The 18,650-nt window shown below is 41.9% G+C and overlaps 2 protein-coding genes and 1 long non-coding RNA gene across 4 annotated transcripts in view; 1 reads left to right on the forward strand and 2 right to left on the reverse strand.

Annotated features, from left to right (window-relative positions):
• Positions 1 to 5,088: 5,088 nt before the first annotated feature.
• Positions 5,089 to 6,061, reverse strand: LOC147195263 (uncharacterized). The gene is made up of 4 exons (XM_086129386.1): positions 5,924 to 6,061; positions 5,737 to 5,845; positions 5,568 to 5,642; positions 5,089 to 5,442 (listed from the first exon to the last, which is right to left on the reverse strand). The coding sequence occupies exons 1-4, from the start codon at positions 5,997 to 5,999 to the stop codon at positions 5,370 to 5,372; spliced, it is 333 nt and encodes a 110-aa protein (XP_085985512.1). The 5' UTR covers positions 6,000 to 6,061; the 3' UTR covers positions 5,089 to 5,369.
• A 3,863-nt stretch (positions 6,062 to 9,924) lies between these two features.
• Positions 9,925 to 12,280, forward strand: LOC147195264 (monocyte chemotactic protein 1B-like). Its single transcript, XM_086128375.1, has 3 exons — positions 9,925 to 10,024; positions 10,119 to 10,227; positions 10,636 to 12,280. Exons 1-3 carry the CDS (start codon positions 9,958 to 9,960, stop codon positions 10,775 to 10,777), a joined length of 318 nt encoding a protein of 105 aa, XP_085984501.1. The 5' UTR covers positions 9,925 to 9,957; the 3' UTR covers positions 10,778 to 12,280.
• A 1,199-nt stretch (positions 12,281 to 13,479) lies between these two features.
• Positions 13,480 to 18,650, reverse strand: part of LOC147195265 (uncharacterized) — a 29,267-nt gene continuing 24,096 nt past the window's right edge. The window contains exons 1-3 of one of the 2 annotated variants that reach the window (XR_015102757.1): positions 13,944 to 14,066; positions 13,613 to 13,693; positions 13,480 to 13,524 (exon numbers count right to left, since the gene is read on the reverse strand). This is a non-coding gene — a long non-coding RNA (uncharacterized LOC147195265). Of the gene's footprint in view, positions 13,525 to 13,612; positions 13,694 to 13,943; positions 14,067 to 18,650 lie in introns of those variants that run through there. The other variant, XR_015102756.1, reaches the window with a different exon arrangement.

The raw sequence follows: 18,650 nt of genomic DNA on the forward strand, positions 1-18,650 counted from the left end.
GGAACTCAGACTGTTACATCACAAGTTTCCTTATCGTTTCGCTACAATAATTCCTCATCACCCCCGCAGCTCTTGCAATCACCCACACTGTGGACACGCAGATGGGATGTAGGAGGAGAAGGAGAGGACACAAGCTTCTGGGCTCACTAACAATTCCACATCAAGTCATTTACCATTACTCTTCACACACTCACACACACGCACACCCACACACACACACACACACACACACATACACACATACACAGTGAGGAGTACGTTGTTTGGCTTATTGTACAGGTTTTACTGTCAGGAGGAATTTGCATAAAGGGTTTGAAGTCAACGCCAAAAGCATTTTTAAGAGCTTTTCATCTTCTCTGATGTGAAGCACTATTACAATATTGTACTTTTTTCAGCCTCATGATGTTTCTTGGTTATATTTAATGTTTTAACTCCACATTTCACAGGTGAGGTTAGAAGGGTATCATTCTTTCTTGTTTGTGTGTGTGCATGTGCATGTGCGTGTCGTGTGTGTGTGCGCACTCTCGCCTTTCTTTTGGCCCAAACCCACGCAGGTGACCAGAGGGGGCTTTACGTGGGTGGACAACTCAATGGTGGTCCTTTCTCTTCACCCTCACCCTCGTTCCCCCTAAAAAAAAAAACCAACCCCCACCCATCTTTTCTTACCAATGGCGAAAAAAAAAAAGAGTATGAGATAAGCTTTCTCAAAAATATTCAGCTGCAGTGCCAAATTAGGTTCATTTTCTCCCTGCTATTCAAACATAAATTATTCAAACTGTCCCCAAATGTTGAGTTCATTTTTATTTGGTGAATAACTAGTTGGAAATAACACGAGAAAGTGGTCAACGACTTGATGTCCATGTTCTGTTATTTAAAAAGATATTTTTTTCTGAAAATACCGCATACATAAACATACTATGCTCTTATATAATTTTAGGCAGAAGATAACCATTCAGCAAACAAAAATCACTTTAACTTAAAGTAGGTTATATCCTGCGCATATTCAAAAACTAAGAACACAGGCACACTGTAAATACAAAACACATATTAAGTGCAACAAAGGTTTGCCTGCTAAATGGTCAATAAACCGTTCTGTGTCCCAACCCCAATTTTGTAAAAGGCTTTTCAAATTAACTTCTCTTCATTACGGTTAATACACTCCACTTAAAACATTTATCATTATTTTATCACGACTAACGGGTGCAAATGAGAAAAGTCGCCTGAAATTGAACAGCTGGCAGGAAGATCACATGAAGGTGTTTTCTTTTTGTTCTGAGGCAGACATGCTGGTGATAAGAGTTTGTGTTTGGGCGGCTTAGTGAGGATTAGGCTGTCAAACCATATGATTGTCCAGTTGATCAAGTTACCTTTTCTTTTATCAGTAAACACAATAGCTCACACATACACACGTATGCAGACACAATAAAACGGGGGTGAAACTGAAACCTCAAGATGCCCTGCACACAATTACACATTGGTGTCATTTTATCTCATGAACCCACCTCAGTCGTGTGATAAACGTTTGCCATTTCCAACTTCCGCGGAGTGGAGAAGCCGCCTCAAACAGCGCTCCCTGGTGGCCGGAGACTGCATCATTGACGTCATACACATTGTGGATGTGGAGGAAGGTGCGACATGTCGACGTGTGGGACTGCGGGAGGGCAGAGGAGGGCAGTAAGTCAGAGGAGAACATCATGAGTCACCATCTCTCATCCGAAGTTAACTACATTCCTTTGTAAACAGCTGCGTTCTAATGGCTATCAGAGAGGAATAACTTTGAAAACTGATTTGAAAAAAAATGTCTGAGAATCGAAACTCCATTTAGGCGAGCATACGAAATTGAACCAAACACCAACACTCACCGTCAATAATAAAATAGACTGTTTAAAAACTGCCTTTTGTTCTGAAGATTTTTAAATGACCTCTTGTACGGGTATCCAGTCACTCTTATTTGAAAAGAATAACGCAATGGAACTCAAAGGTCAAATGTCACGTTTGGACAATTTGGAATTCAACCGGAGATTTCGGGGGTGGGGGGGGGGGGATCTTAAGTGGTTAAAAAGGTTGATGACAAGTAAGGCTGAAATGATCAACAGAACAATAAAAATTACAACACCCCCCCCCCCCCCCGTCAAATCAAAAAGATGTTAGCTAATATAATTTAGCCTACCACTGCCACTGAGAACATATTGAGCGGTTCAGGTATGATGATGACAATAGAGGTGGAAATTGATGCACAACAGACTCTGTCCTGTCTTTTCAATACAAGAATGCAAATGATAAGAAAGGAGAGGTAGTACTCGTGATACTCATTATTTCATGTAGCTTTGACTGCATTGAAAGGATATTTATGTTGTGGATGCTCACACAACCCTGCCGTAAAAGAATCTGTGCATGTTCTACATTTGGAGTTGTTACGTTATAGCAGATGAAACAGGGCATGTTGAGGAGGAGGGAGTGTGGTGGCTGTGAGGAGATTTGGATAAAAATTAATAAATATTTTTTAAAAACCCCCACAAGATTGCTGATGTGGTAAAGCACCCATATCTGCACTTCAAGACACAGCATGAAATGATGACAGTGGATATTAGTCTTGTCTCCCCTGGGGAAAAGTAAGGCAAGACAAAGGCAATATTATGCGGAAACAGATTACAGTGGCGCCATTATGCATGCATGTGATCTAAATATTCTATAAATGACAGTAGAGCATGGGGACGTGAGGGTTTATCTTCATGACGCGAGGAGGAAGTGCTGTGATGTAGCGTGCGTGAAAATACTCACGGTGTGATGATGAACCAAGCGTGCAGGTTCATCATCACACCGTGAGTATTTTCACGCATGTTACAGATGAGAGCACTGGAAAACGAAATGAGCGGACCGACAGCAATTCATCAGCGCCGACGAGTGCGCTGATATTTTGAACGGCTCACATCAACACACCTCACAGTTGCATAATGTCCCGGTAGAGGATAAATGTGTAAACTGTGAAGCTTTGGCTGTCATTGTGGGATCATTTCACTTCCCGCTCTCTGTATGGGAGTTAAGTGTTAAAAAAAAAAATCTAAAATTAGTTCTCAAATCTTATGCCATAAAAACACCAATGGCAGTTTTTTTTTTTTTGACAGGCTGTTTGAATGCGAGTGGAATACCCCAAGTAACGCTAGCATATCCGAACATATCCATATTGCTAAAATCCATCCACCGATGGCTTGGAACTTGAAAAAAAACTTGTAAGATGGAGTACACATAACTCAAGATATCAATATAGGATCGTGTTGTGCTTATGCTTAAACCTGCTTCATCTTTTTAGCATCCAAATAAATAACGGGTTGGTGGGTGTCCAACTGAATCATTTAAACCTGGAAGAAAAAAAAATACTGAGTTAAACCAGAAAAGAGCACTCTCCTCAATACCACATAAACCTTTCAAATCAACACTCCAATTTGCTATTCGCAGCATTTGTGGCGCAGTTAAAGAAATTGCCAGTTGGAGGTCATGAATATGTTGAAATGCAATCATGCTAATCGTCACTTCTGTGGTCAATCTGTCAACCTTAATGCGGAATAATTATGACTTCAAAGCCGAGCATCTTTGCGATGAACGTGGATTACTTTTTTTTGTTTTAACACAGTGAACCTTTGTGCTTTTCAGTTAAGTCTATAAAGTGTGTGGGACTGCGCAAAGTGGCACCCGCCTGCAGTATTAAGACAAAAAAACAAAAAAACAACGATGCCATACCAGCTGAAGGGTGCCTTAAAATGTTTAATGAGACGTCGTGCCAGCTAACTCATGCAAATGCATGACGTGACTGTCAAAAAGCTGCCCAGTTTGCCATTTCTGCTCTGGAGGCCACAGGGCTTGATGATGCTGCGGTCACGCAAGGTGACTCCAGCCACAAGTCACTCACTGCAGTAACCTGGATTGGCCACTGAGTGGCAAAAGAGATCCAAAATTGTAACCCTTGAACCAGACTTGAATCATGACGTTCACTTCAAAATGATTCATATCCGGCGGGCCAAGTCATTTTTGATTTGATGAATGAATGGGAGAATGGGCAATGAATCTTCTGGATTAGGAAATGACCCAGGAAAGTGAGAAAACAGTGCTGGACGATATTTTGGGAGAGACGGTGAAAAAGGTCCCATCTCCAAAATGCTACAGATTGCTTTTCAAAGGATACATTTGCAATCTTATGTTCATAGTAGATAATAATACTCGAAGTCAGCGGTCACCCCCGTGGTGAAATTGGGATTCTGTGTGAATGGTTGTTTGTTGATACATTATGTGTCCTGTGATTGGTTGGCGACCAGTCCAGAGTGTGTGTGACCCGCCTCTTGGTCAAAAACAGCTCAGGTAGCCTCCGGCTCAACCCTAATGAGGATGAGCACTGTCGAAAACTAGACTCAAGACTGCTTTTTAGGAGATGCTAAAAGTAAGTTGAGCCATTAGAATGTTGCAAAAGATTTTATCGCTTTAAAATATCATATCAGGGATAGGACACGATCAAAAGATGGGGGGGGGGGGGGGGGTTGTGAAGCATATTTGAGTACCCTGGACTTTCATGCATCATTCAATGAAATATGTCACAATGCCGCAAACAATAACTGAAGCAAATTTCTGGATCCACACTAGAATTCTTCCCTGACTAATGACCCACACAAAAGCAAAATGCCGGACCTAATCTTGGCCATTAATGAACACGAAGACGTTGCTGTTTTAAAGAGCTCGTAAAATGAATTCAGAGATTTGTTTTGAAGTACATGTTTGAAGAGGATTGCTGAAAACTTGCAAATTGTGAGAAATGGGCAGGAGCTTCATGAGTGGTTTTGAGTGCCTCACAGAAAACCCTGCCATGACCTGGTGGGACATATTCCAGCCATGGTTTATTTAAGTGTAAATTATATTTTTTAAAGTTGCTGAACAAAGTAGAATCCATTTTTAACTGTAGCGCAGCGTGGTTTCAGCACAGTTAAGGGACACTGCCGCAGCATTTGAGAGCTGAGAGAAGTGCTTGATTTTATACACTTGTTATTTTCTTTCATCTTTCAGAACACCAAATTCACAAGATATTTTCACTCTACAGGAACTTTAATAACTCAAGGGAGCCACTTTCCAAATGAGACATCTCGTTTCACAGGCAACAATGAAAACGCCTTTGGTGGCGCGAATAAACACACAAAATATTATGATCAGGAAAAGGTATTATTATTCAATGGAAACAACAGAACACAGTTTTCGCCACCACATCATCCATCTTTCAGACTACAGTAGATTCATTCCGAACCGGTAAATTAGAGAAAAATATAAATAAAACTGATGCCAATAAATATTAAATTAAAACCTGTAATTATATTTTTAAATATGTGAACTCAGTATAAGGCTGTTGTGTTTGTCTCTCCGTGATGGTAAGAAGTGCTGTTTACTCTAACTTTCCGTGCTTCCCTGTAAAACACACACAAAAAAATGCACGTCATTTCAGAGTTACGTTGAATATGAGATACGCGTTAAAAAACAAACAAACAAAACACATATTAACAGAAAAAGGCACAAGACAAAAGTCAACTCACTCAAGCTCCTTGACCTTCTTAATGATCCAGTCCTGCTTCCAGTGGCTGCACACTTCTCCATCAGTGGTCTCAAATCTGAGCAGCGGATAAAAGAAACCGCTCAAAATCTCGTTTCGCTTCAACAAAAGATTCATCACATTGAAGCATCGTAGGCTCTTTGCGTTCTTACACGATAGCGTGGATACAAGGAAGGTTCTTCCTTTGGATCCTGTAGCCAATGATTGGGGCCGAAATCTGCCCCAAGGTGCTTTTAGTGCAGCAGGAGGTCATCTTAATTCCTGTTCACATGCAAAGAATAGATTTCAGTTTAAGCATCGTGTGAAGTACTGCCACCTCAGCAGGATCGGATGACTTACCGGGGCCTGCGGCAGCCAATGCCAGGTAGCCTACGAAAAGGGCCAAGCATGCCAGTCTTGCAGTGTTCACTTGCATGATTGTTTCTTGAGATGGTTCCAGATGACTACCTGAACGTTTGATCCGGCAGGAGGAGTAGAAGGGTGATCCCCTCTGGTCAGACCTCCGGGTTTTATCGGAGAAAAAGGGGAAGCCAACTGACCGCAGGCATCATCTTGTACTCAACAGCGTGTTCATGTTGGGAGGGTCGGTGACGCATTTCTTTCCCTTGATTTCATCATTACAGTTACATGACTGAAATCTAACACACACTCGTCATCCAACTTGGCTATGTTATACATTTTAATAGTACAGCAAAGTTTGGATTTGTTACAGCAAGGATGTTGGATTTAAATTTTTTTCAGACCCATACTAGTTTGAGTGTTCGCTCTTTCAGTATTCATCTGATACGGCATCCCGATACATCGAGTGCTTTTGATATACAGAAACAGGAAACCGGGGTTCAATTCTGGTCCCCGGCATTCCTGCATTGACTTCTCCCCGTGCCTGCTTGGGTTTTCTCTGGGTACACCACATTTCAAAAACATGCCCGGTTGGTTAATTGACCACTCAAAATTGCCCTCTGGTGTGATTATGTGTTTTAATGGTTGTTTGTTTACGTGTCACCTGTTTATGAGTGTCATTGATCTAGAAAATAAACGGTATGGGGCCCAAAATTGACCCTTGGGGGATACCACAAACAATATACACATAAGATGAACGTCACCCAACTTAACAAACTGGTTGATGGTTTAATTATAATTTATTAAGACAATATTATTTGAGGGCGTCTATGACTGGCTGTGTTTACTATTCACGGTAGGTTATGGTCTCTATCCCTTATGAGTTGTAGGGGTTTTACTGTAACTTATAGCTATGGTTATCCTTGGCAAAATATTGTTCCTCATCCCTAGTTTTGAGTATTATGCCGCTCTCACTCAGCTAAATAAGGCGACCAGAATATTAGAAACAGCTGTCAGAATGATGTAATCTATTCTAGACCACTGCAAACAAAGACGTCAATAACAGCATAGATCATAGAGCATCTATTTTCAAACAAATCAGAGATGATACATTTTGGAATTTGTTACAGGTGATAAGAGGTCATATTTTATTTGATCATTTATTGTTCAACCATCCATCTGTATAATTGTTGAATGTTACAGGACTTTGTGGTATCAGGGGAATTGTCAGTGATCTCGCTAGAATCATGTCCTGTCTTGTCCCGACAGACTGACTGGCTACTTAGGGGTGGACAGCAATCTTATTGCGAAATATGAATGGCGACCTTGAAGTAATGTTATTATCTTGATGATTTCAGCAAAAAAACTAACAAAAAAACATATACATGCACATGCTGATCACTTGTAAGTGTGCCATGCTGTATTTCTTTTGTTTCAAAAAGAAAAGGGAAGGAAGGAGATCCTGAGGTTTGCACCGCAAACATCCGCCAAACATTTTGGTCATTAGTCAGTCGGCACGAGTCTCAACATGTTTGTGAATTAGACTAAATAGTGATCCATTCATTTTCTATATTGCTTGTCCTCGCCCGGGGTCACGGCAATGCTGGAGCCTGTCCCGGCTGACTTTTGGGCAAGAAGCGGAGAAACATTTAAATGGGAGACTATGAACGGCAAGTCAGTCTGACATCATTGTTTCTAAGATCTCTGTAGTTGGGCGGGAAAGAGCTAATGTTAGCCTGCTGATGGTAGAAAGCGGCTTTTTTTTTTACCCAAACAATGCTATCATTTCAACAAAGATTGCCTGTAACCGAAGCAAAAGGAGAATATGGATGAGCAGAGGAAGGTGCCATTTGTTTCCAAACAGGATGACAAATAGAGTTTGACGCCACTACGATTCGTCATCAGTCTGAAAGTTAGGCCCGTGTGTCCGTACAGTGCCGGCAGTAAATATAACGCAGCCGAGATTGCGCTGAAGTTTCTGAATGAAACATTAGAATTCGTTGCAAGTGAAAAGAAGAAGTGTCACCCACAAGGAGGAAGGAAGCATTCACGAAAATCAAGGACCCACTTCTCTGAATCGTATCATGTGATTGCTAGATTGTGAATGAATGAATAAAGATTCATTTCATTTTTCAGGGCCGTGGCAGACAGACAAAGATTATTAATCTGACGGAGAAATTGAGACCACTGCAGATAGAAGATCTGGTGAAACATTCTCAAAATGACTCATTGGATTCCAGAGATCTGCAGATAATGAAGATGGTAAAATTACTGACTCATAATCATACTGTGCCAGGAAAATAATAACTGTCGTCGTTGCGGAAGATTTCATATAAAAAAAGAGTTGAGGCAAAACTATTTTGGTTGACGGGCGCCCCTGCGCTCGGCGTAAAAACGTGCACAACTTCATTTTGGTATTGTCTAGTGTAGACTGTATGGGACCGCGATGCACCTCACTGGGTGTTTTGCTTCATCATCTTCAACCAAAAGCCTGTGACGACTGCTTAATGGATTTTTTTTTCGTGTTTCATACATTAAAGATAGAAAATGTCACGGTGGACCTTGATAATTCTGTATGCAGTCATGCAGGAAAAAGTTGTCGACACAACCACGTGAGTACAACATGCACTTCCTTTCAGCAAAGATCAAGTGACCACAAACAAGGGGGGAGTTTTAGGGAAACTTTGTTGGTACACTGTATCCGTTTACATACCGCAAGTTGTTCTGTGAGCGCCACTTTCTCTCTTAGAAAGAAAACCCACGGCCGAGTTCATGTCTCACAAGCTTTCAAAAGCAGATCAAGATATATGCAGTCTGCGATCGCTTGAAAGTAACTCGATGATGAACTAGATATTTTGAGATGGGGTAAATATTGTGTTTCTATATATGAATTGAATAAACGCTGCTGAAAAATGGCGGTAGAAAAAGTCATACGTCATCATCAATAAGTGAGGAATTGTTTTGTTGCAGCAGCCACACAGCACCGTAGTACAATAAGATCTCAGCACATTACAAACGCCGACTGGGGGACTTTAAAAAATGTGCCCGTTCACTTGTTTGCTGTCCAAGGTCGTGTTAATTACACGAGCTGGGACAAGTACAAATAAAATATAGTAACTGGTTCCTCATACCAACACAATGAGTGCCAAACTGTGGCCCTGTACTAGGTTTTTAGATTCCATAAACATTATACTGTACTGTAATGTTTTTTAAAAATTATTATTTTTTGAACCGCAAAAACATGGCATGATTGTCAAGGAAGTCGCGGATTACCCCCCAAAAATAATGGAGTGCATGTGGATCGTTTGAGAGGCTTTTAGCAATGTTTGCACGCTGGTACTGACTGACGGCATTCATGCATTTCCGCGACAGATACTCTCCACGCTTTGCTTTTATATCGCTTAGTGTGCGGCGGGGCTTCATTTCCTCCCTTTGTGGCAGTTCACTTCTTCCTTGACAATGGTGACATGTTTTTGTGGTTCAGTACAAGACATGTGTTTTATTATTTTCTAAAAACCCGATAAATGGTCGCAAATCCCAAGTCCTAAAATTGGTGACCTAAGACTGACTCGAGTCCAGTCCTGTGTCGAGTGCCCCAACTCTGCTGAATGCACCATAAAACACACACACAAACAAACTGACAAAAAAAGAGCTAAAAAGTGGATCTGCTTCTCAGGTCATGCACAAAGCTGAAAAATTGGATTGACCGCGAAGATCAAGATGAAATATTGGCTGTTATACACAAACTAAGGAGTATTGTAATTGCAAAAGAATGTGCTCTGACACGAAACTCCTGCAATAGAAAAGTAGGCCATCGACACCCTCGCTCTAGGTCGAAAAGAAGGCCAAGGGCTGTTTTGGCCTTTTTTCCGTGGAAGGAAAAAGGTTTGATTATTTCCAGGTGTATGTGCAACTGTGGGTGCATCATGCCAGACTCGCAAGTGACACAAATTCACGTATTTGACGACGTTCGCGGGCTTTAAAAGCCCGCAGCGCAACATCCACTTCACACCTGATTACGTCCGACATGTGCGATGACAGCTCTTAACTTGGTCGGCCTTTTTCTGGTTGCTGTCATGGTGCCCGGCGCCTTAGCTCAAGGTAGGTGCTATGTCAAGTTCGCTCACATATGAGATGATGTGTTATTGATTTGACGAGGTTTTTTTTTTTTTTTGCCCCCATATTTTTATCTCAGGGGGGTTACCAAGTTGTTGTCGCAAAATCTCCGACACGCAAGTCCGTCGACATCTGCTGACCAAGTACTATATCCAACGACCCCCCTCTTGTGCTTTGCATGCCGTGGTGTAAGTTACATTTGAAATAATTTCGACAGTGCATCTGTTCTCTTGAATGCATATTAAATATATTATCTCTATTATGCAATATATTACCAATGAGAAATTACAAGGAAAGTATTTTAAGCAGATGTGTCCAAACTCCAGACCAGGGGTCATTTGTGGACTGCTCTGTTATTATTAACCTTTTTTTTAAAAAACTTTTTAAATAGACTTTTATAGTCACATGTCTGAGATTTAATGTAAGGTGTGACATTATTTTTAAAAATGTAAAATTGTAAAAATAAAATAAAATTTTTAAAAAAGCCCAAAAAACCCATGTACTATATCACATTATTTTAAATTTAAAAATATGATGTTGGAAAGGTTTTAATTTACTTTTCTCCACCTTATGTTTCTTTTGTACTTATTTCTCAGTTTCGTCACGTTAAAAGGCAAGAGAATCTGCGCCGACCCGACCAAGTCGTGGACCCAAACTAGCATGGCATACCTCGACGGGAAGAACTGTCATGCCCAAAAGCTCGGCACACAACGGAAGCGGGCACACCGCTTCACATGAACTGTAGTAATGTCATATTTTCTACTTAAAAACCTCCTTTAAAAAAAAAAAAAAAAAGGGTCACCCCTCTAGTACAGCCTTTCCATGTAAACCAGAAACAGACCATGCAAATTAATTAAATGTTTTTTTTTGTTTGTTTGCATTTTTAGCAAAGTTGGAACTAAGCCAATGGCTGCAAGAGCTCTCTAAATAAAAGGCTTTTGAAAGACATTTCTTGGAAGAAAGTCAATCGAAGAGTCGCCAGCTGTCAGATCTGAGATGCGGCCATTCTTTGAGGAGTTACTTAGTTAGGCCCGAGCGTTACCCTCGTTCGCCGGGGGAAATGAAATTCTATCCGTCTTTGACCACAAATGACTCAGATGGTATTCAGAAGTTTTACACAGCCCTCCACAGCCCCCATACGTCCTGGTACGTAGTTGAGTCACGGCGGTCTTCTGGCTGCCCAGGTGGAGGTTTAGGGGGCTTCCAGTCCAGACATATTTGCTTACAATGTGTGGGAAGAGAACTGCTGCTTCTCAGTGGAGCTTTGAGGAGGTGAATGGATTTTCCTTGATGCAGACGTCAATCACAATGATAGACTCCCCCCACCCACCAGCCTATGGAGCATTTATGGGGCAGTGTGTGAGACTACGTACTGGATTAAATTTGTGGTTTCCGGGTAATGTGTACTCAAGGTTTTCCCACATTGGCTGAATTGAGGGCTACCATGAAATGGACAACTTTTAAAACAACCTACCATACTTGTAACAATTTTATTGGGGGCTTTGTGAAATCAGATGACTCGACTGTCATCGATCCATTGCAAGTCAGCTGAAGCTGGTGACGCAGGTTTAAATGATACTTTTTCTTTATTGGTATCAAGCTTTCCTTTTTTGTCTTGCATTCCACAGATTTGCACAACTGCATACCTGTCAACTCATACGGTTTAGCCATAGTTCATTCGGATTTAGTGGTGAATCTTACTATATGGCCGTATCGCACAAATCATACGGATTCTGACGATTTCCGCCCCCACCCCCCTAACAGGTAGTTCCGTTTGCTTTTGCCCAGAATGGTGCTAGTCTACTCGAATGCTTTCATTTCCAAAGTAAATATGAATTGATGCTGTAACTTCGAGCCGATGGGTCAGCATTTGGAGTTGGTGAAAAAAGTAACACAGGAATACAACTCTGAACACAGTAATGCCACTAAGTAGAATGATGATTAGACATTAACCAGACATTGTATTATGGAGATCTACAATAAATATCATTGAACATTTCGTGGGGTTTTTTTCTGTCGTTATTTTGACATATAAAATGCTTTGGTATGTTATAAGGATTTTTTGCTCTTTATAAGGATTTTTTTTTTTTTGGTAGTTTATACAGGTTGGCGCTCCGAAAAGTTGACAGGTATGCAACTGGTACAGTATAGTAAATCATTGTATTGTATTGAACAATATACTGTGCAATAGTGCAGTGCAGGCTTGCATAGTACACTGGAGTAGAGTACAGCCAAGAATAATGCAGCATAGTACATAGTACATTAAGGAGGAAAAGTGCAAAGAACTTCCTGTGTTGTGTAAATAGCTAGCTAGCTAGCAAGCTCGATAGATAGCTAGGTAGCTAGGTAGATGGATAGTGCCAGCGTGGGTTTTCTCCGGGTACTCTGGTTTCCTCCCACATTCCAAAAACATGTGTGGCAGTTTAATGCGACACTCTAAATTGTCCCTAGGTATGATTGTGAGTGCAAATGGTTGTTTGTCTATGTGTGTCCCTGCGATTGGCTGGGATAGAGGGCTGGGCTAGGCTCCAGCACGTGGCGCGACCCATGTGAGGATAAGCGGATTTGAAAATGGATGGATGGATGGATGGATTTACATACTGCACATAAATCATTGTTGAACCACATTTATTTAGGACATTCGTTCAAATATATCTACACCCGCGTCTTGCCTTTTTTCATTCGTAGCAGCTTTCCCCTTCGACGTTTCTTCCCTTGTGAATTTCTTGACGGGGTGCACGATACAGTCGTCCCACTGGCCCCTGTGGATTTGTCGTTGCTCTCTTCCTTCCGCCACAAAGCTCTGCCATCCACTTTGAACATGGCTCTCTGAGTCCAACAACTGTTGTGGTCTGCGCAAATTCTTTTGCGGCCGTGAGTGTAAAACCTAAAATGGAGGGGCAATAGTTTAATGGTCACACAGAAAAGTCTATTTTCATGTTTTTCTTTTTTTTTTTGTCAAACAGTGGTATGGAAAATGAGGAAATGGGGGGTTGAACCAAATTGTCTAATTTGCAATAATTCATTCCGTTTTCATTGAAATGAACAAGAGCTGTCGCTGTCTGTTAAACTCTCCTTTCTAATGAAAAATTGAATGGCAATTTTTGCAAAGATACCTACATCTACTGTGTTCTATAAATATGAAGTACATATGGTGTATCTTTTTAATCTCCATAGCCAAGGTTTTACTTACACTACTGCCTTGAAGGAGCAGGCGCCCACAGACTGAATAACGTAACTCTTGATTCGATTCAGGCTAACTGTGGTGTTGGACAAGCCAGGACAGCAGTCCGAAACAGGCCCGTGCGCTACACAAGACAAACGCAAAGAAAACCATTACATGGACACTCAGATCAAATGATGATTTCAAAAAATAATTTTTTTTTTTTTTTTAACAACACTCACTTGTGAGGGCCGAGGTCATCCACAGAGACAAGCAGAGAAGAATTAGGTTGAGTTTCATCTTTGGAGCAGGAACAACAGAGCTGCCGGTGATTTGAATGGCAGACCAGCGAGCGGATGAAATTAATCCAGTTTAGGATCGATGCTCTTATAAAATATAGACACTCCCACCTCTTCCATGAAGTTGTTCTTCTGTGGTTGCTTGATAGGCGGCGGTGGAATTGATGAGCGAAGAGACCACTGACCACAGTTCTATCCGCAATGAAACAATAGTTTAACACTCTCGCACATCACCTCCTTGGAAAAAAGTCTCACGTGGCTCTCGTACACACAGTTGTCTATTTTAAGCGGACCACACACGTAGATGTGCAAAGATCAAGGTGTATACACGCCGAGCATCCTGAGCTGCTCGCTTGCTCCCATTTGTATATCGAATCAGTTTAAAGTCACAACCCAAGTATTTTTTTGTTACCATCTAATCACCACAAATTGCTGTGCTTACCTCATGAAGTAATAGTAGCACCAATGAGGCATGAGGTTTTGTGCATCGTTTCTAAAAAAAAACAAACATATTTTGTATTTTGTCATGTCAGATTGTTTTACTAAGCCCTTAATCACAAAAGTGTCTCAGAAGGCTTCATAAAACCACCGTTGACAATAATAATCCCCTGATCTAAACCCCCCCAAGAGGGTAAGGGAAAAAAAACATGCGGGCGGGAAAAAAACAAACCCCAGAGGGCACCACAGATGCAAAGGATGCAGAGTGGGGAGCGTTAATCACGGAATGTGATGTTACACAATGTTAACTAGAACGGTGGGTGGGCACATTGGGAACCTGCGGACTTCCATTTGGCTCTCGGATATCAGCAGAAGACCAGCGTGTTATCAACAAAGGTTTTGGGATGGAACGTACGGTGCCACTAAGTTGCTTCGAAAGGATTTTGCTCAGCTGTGTTTTCATTTATGACTAAGAAAAAAAACAAAACTTGAAATTGCATCACAGGTGGACCAGGAGCCGGTTCAAATTTGCTCGTACAGTCTTGGGATGATAGTTTCTTGTCCTCGTTGGGAGTCTTTCTGCAGCTTTTTGTCCTAACTGCAGGCTTTCACGATGAGACATGGGAAAACTAGAAAGCAAGACGCCACAATTGTCAAGGCGAGACGCAACAAATGCTTGTATTATGATCTCTGCAGACAGAATGAGAGCGAATTTGGAAATATGGGCGACCCTCCGCCATCGTACGAGTTTTTTTTTAAACTAAAACTAATACTAAAACCAATTAAAAACTAAACTAAAATCAGGCATATTTGGAAAATTTAAAAAACGAATCAAAACTAACAAATATCCTCCAAAAACTCTGCAACTAGCTGAAATTAAACAGCAAAAATCTAAACTACTTAAAAACAAACTATAATGCAAAATCCCAAGCCATTATAACACACAAAACCACCCACCCGTCGGTCCACCTGATGCACGTGCTGCTCTGTTGTCTACTGGCATGCGAGAAAGCCCCCAGCGTTCACACTGATCCACATAACTCCCAGCTCGCAATATGCCAGCCGCATCATTATCATTGCCTCTCTGGATTATTCGTCCCTCTCCAATTCATTAGTTGTCGTCCTGGCAGCAGCCCGCGACTGTCGGCGGGACGACAGCGTCACTGATTTAGAATTAGTCTCTTGATAAAGCCGGCGACTGGAATGTTGCATGGCAGGAAATTGCAATCCATACCGACTCTCATATTCTCGTTGGACATTGAGCGCACGTAGGGACATGGCAGCCCATTTTCAGGTATGGATGCGAGGGGGTGCGTCCTCGCCACGCGACGCATCGTCAACAGAACAAGGAAGCCCGGGAAGAACTTTTAAAAGGGCACGGTGGATAAAAGTATTGGGACAATTGCCGATGACATCGACGGTAACTTACAGAGCCCCTTCTTGTGGAAGTACGGAATTGTGCAAAATGTCTTTGTTGCGGTGAAACCTCCAGTTCGTAATTGAGCCTGTACGAGAGCCTCCTGACGTGGGTCCCGAGACTTTTACATACAGTCTAGCCTCATGTAACTTGTACACAGACTGTAGATGTCTTGAGTCCGCTATCTTAATGCTATTGCTAACAGACGCGATATTTAAACACAAAGGGTGCAGCAACACATTCAACGTGTCAGTACGCACAGTCGTATAATATTTATCCTCTGCAAAGAGCGGAGACATCTATCCTGACTGTCGAAACCTTTTTATTTGTGTTTAATTTTGACATTTCCGTATGTTTTTATCAATCGAAATATTGCCCGGTGCTGTTTTTACGCTCCTCTCAAATTTTGAATCCTTCTTTTTCACTTTACAGGGACTTTTTGAGTGTAAAAATACATCAGTCATCCTATGACATAAAACAAAAACAAACTTTGAACAAATCCTTCTTCACTTGTATGATGAGGAGCAGTGTGAAGTTCAATTGAGTTGAAAATGCCGCTCACACTTTTTTTTTTTTTTTTTTTTTTACATTTCTCAAAAGTGTACATGAAACATGAAAATATAACACACACAACGGGTATTTTGTTTCTTTTTGCCCCGTCATCAGAACCAGATAATGGACTACATAATAAGCTTTAAAGAACATGTCTGATGAACAATATGAACAGCTTTTAATAATTTAATATTCAGATATGAAACCGAGGGTTCCTCAGAGATAAACCAAACGCACCCCTGAGTGCTGCGGATGTGTGCTCCAGAAATTACAGGATGTTTGATGGCTAAATTTGGCTCTCTTTGTTTTTAATGAGGATTCGGCTGCAGACGTCTCAAGCTTTCGATTCATCCTTCTTGCCGCTCGAGGAATGTTTTTGATTCATCCCCGGAAGATAAAGATGTGTCATTTTTTTTTCCTTTCTCTCACCATCAGAGAGGACTCCTCCTTCCTCCTATCTTTGTAAACATGGTGGGAAGTTCATCTGGAGTCATGGAAAATAATTGGACCAGAAACTTTTTTTTTCTTGGCGTTGCTGCTGTTGGAGGGCGAAGTGTTTTAAGAGGTTTATTTCTGCTCTGAAGAGCACAGATGATTTTGATTTGTAAGAGTGGGCATCGATCCCATGACCTTTATCAACAACTCCGACTTGCGGGAGGTCCATAAAACCTCACGCGCTTTATCCTGAGCTCCAACCGTTCAGGCTCTTTCTCGTGTCCGACGACAGTATTTTACTTGACCCGTTTTTATTACGATCCTTCATTTTTTTTGCTCACTTCATTTCAACGGCCGAGAAATTCATCCTAAGCCATTCCCAAGGGCCTTTATGGATGTGTATTCCTACTCAATAGCATGGGATGAACACAAATCCCTCTTGGGAATTGTCATTTTCTCTTCAAATTAATATTTCAATTAGCAAAGTCATTTCCTGAAGGTGGTGAGGTTGAAATGAAACTGACCCTCCTGCCCCCCGGTATCCATCTTATTGCTATTGACCCCGCCTGCGCACAAAGCTTCAATTGCGGTTCGAGCCGCCATTTAGAGCTTGGCGTCAATAATTGACGTCAAGCGAGGCTTCTATTACCGTAGGCATTAGCATAGACATTGCTCTCGTGGCTCCCTCCGGAGGCGCTTTGGATGTCTTGTGAGAGCGACTGGCACACAATCTAAAGGGACACTAAAGTCTAATCAATATATGCTTTAATTCTAATGGCGCTCAGCCCGCGGTTCTTCACGCTTGGGCAGCGTGCAATGCCACAGCTGATCCGGCGTGATCGTTTCTGAGGCGCTGGCTTTTCACCGCCTCAGTAACTTGTCTCTCTCTTGCCAAAGCCATTATAGACAGCAAATTGTCCTCCCTTCTCTTTAAGATTGGGAAAATGGGCCGATTAGTAGAGGTGGAGGGGACCGTTTTAAGCTTTCTATATAGCTTATTGTAGTTGCGTCAGGCTACCGAGACTCGACTTGTTATCGTTCGCAGCACAATATGGAGGAGTTGCGACAATATTCATTTATGATCTGCCGGTCCGCGGAGGCTGATTCGTCTGGATTATTTCCTCATGAAAAATAATCACAACGGGAGTCATTACATTCGGGTTATTGCATACTTAACGCTAATGGGCCGACCTTACATTTCCTTGCTGGAATATGGGGCAAATTAATTAATGGTCTTTTATATATACACGTCTGACATACTCCTTCTTTTAAAATCATGACTAACTATGTGATGATTAATAATCACAAGCCTTCCTTTTTCCTTTTTTTTGTTCGATGCCAGACCGGAATAAAACGGAAACTATTGAGAAGCTATGGCAAAGTAGGTGAACATCATTTTTCAAATTCTTCTCATCATCATGCCACACATTTTTGCTCGGCTGCTTGTCGCCGAGGCCCTGAATCATTTTGGGTGTAGTTTGAATCAGCCTACGGGTAGAGCTAGTCAGAATACTCGTAGTTTCTTTCCCCCTAAAATGTAGGGACAGCTACATTTAATATTTGACCACCAGATGGCGAGCTTTCCCCACAGTCTCTGAGAGGATGCGGCTGGCTCGTCAGCTTCTGCTGAGAGGGAGAGAAAGCGAGCTCTCTAAATTTAACCCACTAGTTGAGTGTGGTTTCAAAATATAACCCCTCGGAGCCTCCGGGCGATATCTGAAATGTATTCCGCGTTTCATGGCCCAACAGTAAGTTGTAAGGCGAAAGAGAAAATGTCAGCATGCCTTGAACAATTTCGACTGCCTCCTCCTCGACAAGCTCACCAGTCAACCGGCGACTTTGTAGAATGAGATCGCGCCAAAAGGAGAGGAAAATGTACTTTTGCAAGCAGGTAGGAAATCTGCTGATTGAAGTTGAGTGTGGTCGTCGGTCATTTATCTCCATTGCTGCTAGCGTGTGATGAGGCCTGAAAATTGAAAGAGGATCAAAGAGCACGTGTCCCCTTTTAGAGCACCGCGCTCATCCTTAATGACTCACGGAAGCAAGGTCTCTTCATCCATCCCGTCATTTGTCTGCTTTGATCATACCAAACCATTTCCAAACCTTCAAAATCTTCTTTTGGCCTTTTTTCGCAGGCGAGCCGGAGCTCTTTGTCGGGTCAAGCGCATGCTTCGTGGTTGGCCTTTTCATCCGACTACCAATCGCCAGCGTCATTCCAAACGCTTCTCTTCATTCCGCTTTTGCGACAGCTCTTTTCCCCCGGTGACACCCCGCTATTTGTTCCTCTGCTGGGTTAAGCAGGGTCAT

Source organism: Hippocampus guttulatus, chromosome 14, assembly GCF_054856545.1.
Source record: "Hippocampus guttulatus isolate MCC_2025c chromosome 14, RoL_Hgut_1.0, whole genome shotgun sequence".
Lineage (NCBI taxonomy): Eukaryota > Metazoa > Chordata > Actinopteri > Syngnathiformes > Syngnathidae > Hippocampus > Hippocampus guttulatus.